Genomic DNA, 8,663 nt, shown 5'->3' on the forward strand with positions numbered 1-8,663 from the left:
GCCGCTGTATGACCTCTACAACCGGAGACCTCCTCCCTCCGGAAGCCATGCACGAGCACGACCCCGGCACCACTTGCAGGCGCAAGCCGTTTGCTTATCCTCAGACCTCAGGAGAGTGCTATCTGCCGTCCCCATACGTGCTGGCGCCGGAGCACCCCTAAGCTGAAGACCACCAGGCCGGTGGATGCTACAACCAGCTGCAGGCTCATCAGCACCCAACGTCTGTGCAGCATGAGCAGGCTTTCAGCAGCTGATGACCTCATCCAAGTTTCGCTTTCGTTTTCGCTTCTGATGTGGAAATTAAAGCGGCATGCGATCGATCGAGTGCGCTCCATATAAGGGCCAATAAAGAGTAGTTTTCTATAGCCCATCCAAAGACGTAGTTTCCATCACATATTTCCCTATGGTATGATAGAATTGTTGTCTTCACATGAATCAATTTATTTTTACAGGAAAATAGGCCTCTTTGGACTTAGTACAAGCCTAACAGACTTATATACCTAATAAATACGCTCCATATTTGATCAGAGAAAGTACGAGCAATTTCCTTATCCGAACTAGTTGCAACTTTCATTTCACTCAAGGGGCCATGTTACTAGTCTAAATACAATTCCAATGAACGTATGAACTTGTGACCTCCAAAACATGTGAAGTTAGGCTTTATTCGAACCAAGATGAGACACAAGAACTAAATGGACATTGGACAACAATCACAACCACCAGATACATTTCAACTAGAATACAAGGATGCCTATCATGCTACCACGAGAAAAACACCAACGAACCACCAAATTCTTTTTTGTATGGCACAACATCAAAGGAAGAAAAAGAAAGTAGTTCGCGTGCAAATGTAACACTAGCTTTACACCCGAGTGACTGTTTGATGAATTTACAGGAACTATAACTATATAGCTCAGCAGTGCCCCCTGTATTAGGGCATTCTTTGACAGGGAACGCAGTGTAACGGCCACCTCTGCGGCTCTGCCATTTTGGCCCATTCCTTGGCCAGGTCTTTCCATTCTTCCCGGTGAGGAATATCAGTAAACGTGGTACCCTCAAACAACATGATCATCGCCACCAGAGAAAGAACCCACGTCGCTGGATATTCGCAGAAGCTGAGCAAGCTCTAACCGGTACTCCAAACCCCGGATGTAGTGACCCAGCAGCATGCACCTAAACAATAGAAAAAATAGGTGGTAAGTTGCTACATGGTATAAGAACAAAGAATGCCTAGTAAGTCAGCTTCACATTACCAGAACAACAAACGTGCAAGATAATCACGGGGAACAGATATTAGGGGCTGAAATGGGAGGGAAGCATTCTCAACAAGTTCTGCACGGTCATCATCCTCGCCCCCAAGGTTTAGGACACCCCCAGAAGTGTTATCTAGCAGTGGAGGGGCCTTCGAGTGTATCTTGGGAGAAAGAGTGGCAAGCAGACCATGAACCACAGAATGAATTGCTTCTTGCACGCCGGGACATGTAGACTCTGATAGTTCAGCAACCTGTTCAAAGCAGCTAGGTTAGGCAACTGAGCAGGAGAGAACTTTCTAATTATGTTTTGCACTTGGGATTTGTGTTAGACTATTTGTTCATAATTGATTCATTAAGCAGATGAAATGTATCGAAAAAATGACCCTTCTCATGAGCCATGAGATCTCCATTTAGAACATACCTTCTCTGGTGTTAGTGACCTCAAATAGTCCAGCAAGTCATTTTTTTCCTCCCCAACAAACTGTTGCATCTGTAGGGCAGAATTCTTTCTCCTGAGATCATGTAACTCCTGCAATGTCAACAAAAGCAATAAGCCTGGCAAGTTCGAATATATGACACAAACACAGGTTGTCAGATTCAAAATGATAAATCCTTTTTTACAGGTCCAACTACACAAAATATAGAGGTACAATTGGTTTAGAATTTTTTTTTCATCCACGATTGTTCAGCCCAGAGTGCGTCTAAATGTCTGCCTTGATACTTGTCGGATTAGAAACTGGAGTGCATTTTTTATGAGTCAGATATGGTGGGTAAGTGTCCCTCAGAAACCATTGGTTTGGGGATCTCACAGGATATGTACAAACTATGAGATCATGGTTATTTGGATATTGCCACATCTGAGATATTTCTTTGTACCCTTGTCTTGCAAACTTGAAATCATAAATATATGGTAGCTTCCAGTATGTGACTTAAGCTGATAATTATGGTAAACCATTTGTCGGTGTGTTTTGAAGGGCGGGCCTGGTGCAAGCGGTAGAGTCTTACCGCCTGTGACTGGAAGGTCCCGGGTTCGAGTCGCGGTCTTCTCGCATTGCACAGGCGAGGGTAAGGCTTGCCACTGACACCCTTCCCCAGACCCCGCACAGAGCGGGAGCTCTCTGCACTGGGTACGCCCTATTTGTCGGTGCGTTTTGGACATGTAAAATTGGTTAAGTAATGTTATAGTCTTGGTCTCTTTGTTTGCGGGAAAGCCTATATGTATGCTACTATATTGGATTAGATTGCCATATTAATAACCAAGACCATCCGTATACATAGTCCTATTCAATCTATTGGAGAGAAAAGATGCACAGATTGAATCAGTGATATCCAACTGAATAGATCCCAAATGAAACCTGATTGACCATAAAAGATAACGTTTTCAACAAGTGAACTAAGATGACATGATTTTTTTAATATATTTTTGTTGAGCTGGAAAAATATTGTCTAGCTCAAACAAGATATTCCAGCTCGGCTTGACCCTTGCCCTTGCTCAATTTGTTCATTGAGGGAAGCTTGGGCCTGCAAGAAGGCTGCGAAGATTGAGCAGTTTGCCAAAGACTAACCCAATCTATGGTACCAAGCTTGCACACTGAGCTTACTTGTGCCCTGCTTGGGCTTTTGTTCCCATTTATGATGTGCAACTGTACAAGAGTAACAAGATACATGTCCTACCCATGCTTGAGTTGAGCTCCAGCGTTGACAGAGCTGATCTTGAGCGCACAAAGCTTGAACACCAACCTAGGCTTGCTTCAGCTCAGCTCAAACTTGTGTTCGATTCAACCAAAACTGGTGCTGAGTTCAAGACGAACTATGGCACTTTGAGCTTGGCTTCTCTAGTAGCATGTTGATCAATCAAATAAAATTCTACCATATAATCTCATGACCGAGAGAAATAATCTACATTGCTTATTTTGCTGGGAGCAAGCTATGGATTCGTTAGATACAATCAATAAACTATGATTTCCGTAAGCATCACAACATATTTGCAAGAACAAGTGAAATAAATGATGGCAAAGAAAACAAAATTGTATGTACGGTATGCAAAATATTCTCAACAACCTATCGATGTGTTCCATAAATCTCACAAAGGTGACGTTCACAAGTTCAGATAGAAGTACAAACTACAAACATATAGTGGGTAAGTTCAACTGGATTACAGAAGTAATCCTGTGTATAACTTCCATGTTATTTCTGATCTTCCTCTTCTGGTATATATATGCATCACCCATATTTATGAACTAATAAATGCATGACTGCAGTAGATATAATGCCAAATAATGAACCGTAGTAGTAAATGAAATGGTTTGGCTAATAAAGCAACAGACTATAGTTACCTTTTTCATGGCATCCAAACGAGATTGCATCTGAATAATGTACTCTTCTGCCTGTGGTGTTAAGTCGCCGAGCTCTTCTCCCATATTTTCATATGATGATTCTTCATCAGTTTTTCCAGGGTCCTGGGGCATGTCTTCTGATAATCTAAAAATAGTGACAGGTCTACCCAAATTGATGTTATGATGATTATCTTCAGTGACATCACTTTTTGGGGATTCTGCAACTTCTTCAGACAGTTCTAGATTTCTTTCAAAAGAAAGCCTGTATTCAGCATTTCGCAGAGTATACCTGGACACAAAAACAAAGTAGAGATTTAAGTTTCGTACAATGTATACATGTGAACTGTATTTCCATGAAACAAGGCATTGCTTCTTGTTATCTCAGCTTTTCAATTAATAAATTACATAGCTGTAGCTATTACAGAAAATAATATAATAAGAGTTATCACATGGGAATGGGAAGTAGGTTCATATGTTTAATAAGACAGGATCTCGGACAGAGTTTATTAGAGCTAATATTCAGAATTAACTAAACTATTGAGCAGGAATTTTCATTTCTTTGTTTTGGGAAAGTGGAAAAAAGAAACTAACAGTTAATTCAGAAGCAGCTATCAAGCGCAGCTAACTTTGTGATGTGACTATTAGCCTAGGAAAACTGGCCAGATCAACATATTTAAACCATACCACGCAAACTCTTATGGAAAAAGGAAGCCACACAAGCAGAATGACTTGACTCCAGACAGCAGAATATGCTCCAACTCTCTACTTGACCTAAAAGAAGCGAAAGAACCAGCAACCACCAAGAAGTGGTACAAGCAGAAGAAATGTCACTACCATGGAAACTACTAAACATCACTAGAATGTTACCATATTTTAATCATCTGATAACGACAGGCCTCTTTCTCATACAAAACATGTCAGAAAGGCATATGACACAATTGTTCATCATTTCTAGGTCCATGCTGTCCTGCTGAACTAATAAATAGCAAGACTGCAAGAGTTGCCAATTGCCATCAGTTTCACATGTCATTTAATTGACTGATACACGTTGAAAGGTAACGGATGTTGACTCAGAATTCCAAATTCAACAACAGTTCAAACAAGCATGTGCCTAATTATGCAACCAAGTCTCAGAAATACTTTTCATAATCACCATCATAGAAAAAAACTATGAACTATAAAACATACCCAGTCATAATTGAAGATACCAATAACTTGAAGAAGGGATTCCAAAGGGCTTCTACAACGACACGGAACTGATCAGATGGAAGCAGACCCAACATGCCAGAAATAGTCCTCTTCATTGCATCAACTGTTTCAGGAGCAACATCTTTCTGAATGACACTTAGGTCCAGGGGCTCTATATCCTGGATCAAGTTCCAGAGCCTGGATTTCTACAGAGAACCAAACACATCATAAGCCAACTTTACAGCATGACCAAAACAATGTCCAAGTGTCTTTTAATAGATGAAAAAGTAATGAATGTCCATATAGTAGTTATATCAAGGAAGTTTATAGGCACTTTATATAATAGTTCTGAACATATGTATTATTGTCACCCCTAGCAAGTGTCTATAAACCAATGCTCAAAATCATTTAGTCAGAATGTATTACATGCAATTAATCCCTACAAGACAAATAGCTGCTAATCAGTAAAAAATCCTCCCCAAAGAATCCCACAATTTCATTAAGAAATGATCCATGGGCAAATAGTATTTCAAAATTTCTTAGAAAAATTATTACTGGTCATAACAACGGCTGCTACATTTAGCTAGAATAGATGACAGGTCACAGGTTGCTCCATCTGACAAATACATTGTGAACTGATATACAGAAGCAAACGTCTACAGAAACATAGTACGCCGCAATGCTGAGAATGACCCAGCTCAATATGGACAAATCATCTTGAGCTATCCAAAAGAACTTTGATATTAAAGTTGAAGGTCATAAGTCTTCAGTCCAAAAAATTAGCTCAGTGAGTACGAATTACAAATAAAGAGTTTGCTATGTTAAGGACCACTTAGCTCAGTATTAGCCAGAAGTACCAACGTTACTGCTAAGATAGTTAGCAGTATATAATGTTTCGACCTAGCAATAAACAAAAACAGTGGTGGAACACTGAATCCTTAAGCGCCATGGTTCCTCGTGTCACATGGGACTCACAAAACAGTTTTTTTTATTTTTGCAATGCTATATGACCCCTATGACAGCAGGCTGTTAGTAAGCAATCATTCTTCCTAAATCACAACCTTGACCTCAAAAAGAAGGTGAAAAATGGAGCTCAAAACAAAAAATTTGTCATCAGCCTCATGATCCAGGCAGGCATCTTACAACCAACATATGTCTAAAGGACCATTGTTGCTGACGTTTACCAAGCCTAAAGTTATGTCCATGCAGATGCAGCTAAACCTCCATTGCTTCACAGTGTACACTCTTACAGAACCCCCTCCCCCTTCTGAGTGGCGCAAACCACAACTTTATGTACAGAAACTAAACCTCGACAATAACTAGAATTGCACGAGCGTCGAATTCTTGTTTCTCTTGATGACCAGTGAACGCAGCTAACAAATAGCCGCTTCTAAGCACCTCGTGTCGTGTATTAGACTACTTGGCAGTAACGTTGCCACCTTATTTGCGGGTATTCTATTCAATTAACAGACGAACATGAGCTGCGAGCGATGATCTATCACAGGAGGTAGTCATCACAATATGAACCGTTTGCTGGAACGCAGATCTTATTCCTGACCCAAGTCCCAAAGGCCCGGAATTTCATGAGACATCAAATTTCAAACAGGAAATGATTACGGGTAGCGGCTTTCCAGCATAGAAACCTCAAAATCGGGGCCAACGAAATCCACGGATGCTAATCATGCAGTAGTATTCGATCGATACTACCACCAACTATACTAATTTGGGGGGAAAAAAGAGGCTGGTCGTTCGGGCGATGTCCCCGAGGTAGGCGAAGGCTCACCTTGGAGTGTCCATGTACGGGCCTCCCCCGCGCGTGCAGCTCGTCGAAGGGCGACGCGGACGCGGCCGCCACCCCGACAACCCTCCTCCGGCGGGCGGCCCCTCCACCCGCCGGGGCAAACGGCAGCTGCGGCGGGGGCGGCGGTAGGGGCAGCCTGAGGCGCTGCTGCGCGGCGGAGGGCGGCGCGCGGAGGCTGTAGGCGGTCGGCATGTGGGCCGTCGCCGAAGGCGGGCGGGGCGATTCCTGCCTCCCCTCCGCTTCCTCTTCCCCTCGGGGCCCCGAGGTGGTGGTGATAGAAGATAGGCTTCTCCCTCAGCTGCCCCGCTGGCTGGCTGTCTCGCTCGGTCTCCCTCGATAGCCAAGCCGCGCCCGGATACTCGCGGGGAGATTGGGTCGCTGACGGGGCGGGCCCGGCCGGGGAACTCGTGGACGGCCGCGGTTGGACCCGGGTGGGTGGAATTGCGTGGATGACACCCACGTCTGCTGCTCGTCCACGTGAGTTATGGGCCTGCTATTGTGTGCCGCCCAAACAGCGCGGTACGGCCCAATAACATCTGCCGGCGTGTGCTTTTTTTTTTATCTCACGCAAGGGCGTGTGCTGGTGAGCGGTGAGTTGGTGACACATTTCTTACCGGCGTGTTTGGTCGCCAGAGTTGGCCGCTCCTCCCATGCTGCACTTTCGGCTGCTGTTTGGCTATTTCCCAGCCGTCTGACGCCACCACAGGTTCTCAACTGCACGTAAGTAATTTTCCACGCCTGAACTCGCCAAAAATCTGGCGACGAGGCCGTGTTCGAATTCAGAGACTAAAATTAAGGGTGTCACGTGGAATGTTTGATAGTTATAATAAAACAAATTATATAAGTCCTCAATAATTCGCGAGATAAATTTATTAAACCTAATTAATCTGTCATTAGCACATATTACTGTAGCACCATATTATCAAATCATGGACTAATTAGACATAAAAAATTTATTTTACAAATTAGTCTCAGTCTGTGCATTTAGTTTTGTAATGAGTCTATAATTAATACTCCATACATGTATACAAATATTTAATGTGACAGGGCTAAACTTTTGTCCTAGGAAAATAAACATAGCCAAAATCGAACGCCGCGCTTTCCGTGCTGCCCCTGATGCGGCTCGGCACGTGTAGGCGCAGGCCAAACAGGGCCTTAACCTGAGCTATTGCCAATAGACTGTAGTCTAATTTTAATTTTTCAAACTTTAAAACTAGACATCTTATCTTTTGAACTCTCGAAACCATTCAAATCACCTTTCTATCCTGGTTTGAAGTGGTTTTTCGGTTTTTAGTGTTTTAGTTAAAAGGTTCGATAAATACTTCACAAGGTTTTTAAAAAATATCTAAGCTACTAACAATTTTGAGAAAATATAGAGATATATTTGGATATGAAGAATTTAAATAAAATATTTAGTGCTCATGAGAATATCTCTATAACCTCAAATCTAAGAAAATGAGAAAATATCAAAATAATCTAGAAAATTCTCAAAAACATTCTAGTCGATGTCTAAACGAGCTTTACAGATGTTGTATGGAACAAAAATATGATATATGAATGCATTTTCATACCATGCATTTTGTGTTGGTTTGTGTCTTATGTTTTTTATCGTAAAAAGTTTTTAAACGCGTTTAGTTTTGAAAATTTTCTTGATATTTACTCATTTTCCTATTATCTTCACCCTAGCTAGATCGAAGAAGAGAGTACTTGCACTTAGTTAAGATACTAGTCAATCTATGAAGCCATATCGTTGTGGAGGATAAATCATTGTTGGATCTATAGAAGTAAGTGACTTGAAGTCTATGGCTGATAACCATAGGTGAATTGATTCAGCCACAAGCTCAAGCTAGGTTGACATGCTCAAAGTATGAAGTGATGAAGACCCTCAAATATGCATGGTCAATGTGACAAGAAATGGATGGATGAAGGCTCAAACTGAGGTTAAATTATTTTTATATTTAATTCTTGAGTATAGGAATCCAAAACAGAAAGTACTTGGGTTCAATATCTCATTAACAAATTCATATAATACCACTAGATGAAACATTCAATTCAAGCTATAGTAATAGAGCATGAATTTAAACT

At 41.8% G+C, this 8,663-nt stretch overlaps 1 protein-coding gene across 1 annotated transcript; it reads right to left on the reverse strand.

The window, feature by feature from the left end:
• Positions 1-706: 706 nt before the first annotated feature.
• Positions 707-6,893, reverse strand: LOC136511951 (uncharacterized). The gene is made up of 6 exons (XM_066505987.1): positions 6,561-6,893; positions 4,778-4,983; positions 3,590-3,878; positions 1,675-1,782; positions 1,254-1,504; positions 707-1,173 (listed from the first exon to the last, which is right to left on the reverse strand). Exons 1-6 carry the CDS (start codon positions 6,768-6,770, stop codon positions 1,056-1,058), a joined length of 1,182 nt encoding a protein of 393 aa, XP_066362084.1. The 5' UTR covers positions 6,771-6,893; the 3' UTR covers positions 707-1,055.
• Between the last annotated feature and the right edge of the window lie 1,770 nt (positions 6,894-8,663).

The sequence above is a fragment of the Miscanthus floridulus genome, chromosome 1, assembly GCF_019320115.1.
Source record: "Miscanthus floridulus cultivar M001 chromosome 1, ASM1932011v1, whole genome shotgun sequence".
Classification (NCBI taxonomy): Eukaryota; Viridiplantae; Streptophyta; class Magnoliopsida; order Poales; family Poaceae; genus Miscanthus; species Miscanthus floridulus.

Coding starts and splice junctions, on each gene's coding strand:
- LOC136511951 (XM_066505987.1), bottom strand. CDS start 6,770: ATGCCGACCGCCTACAGCCTCCGCGCGCCGCCCTCCGCCGCGCAGCAG. Junction 4,984..6,560: donor CCGTACATGGACACTCCAAG/GTGAGCCTTCGC, acceptor GGTTCTCTGTAG/AAATCCAGGCTCTGGAACTT. Junction 1,783..3,589: donor GTTTGGATGCCATGAAAAAG/GTAACTATAGTC, acceptor TTGACATTGCAG/GAGTTACATGATCTCAGGAG.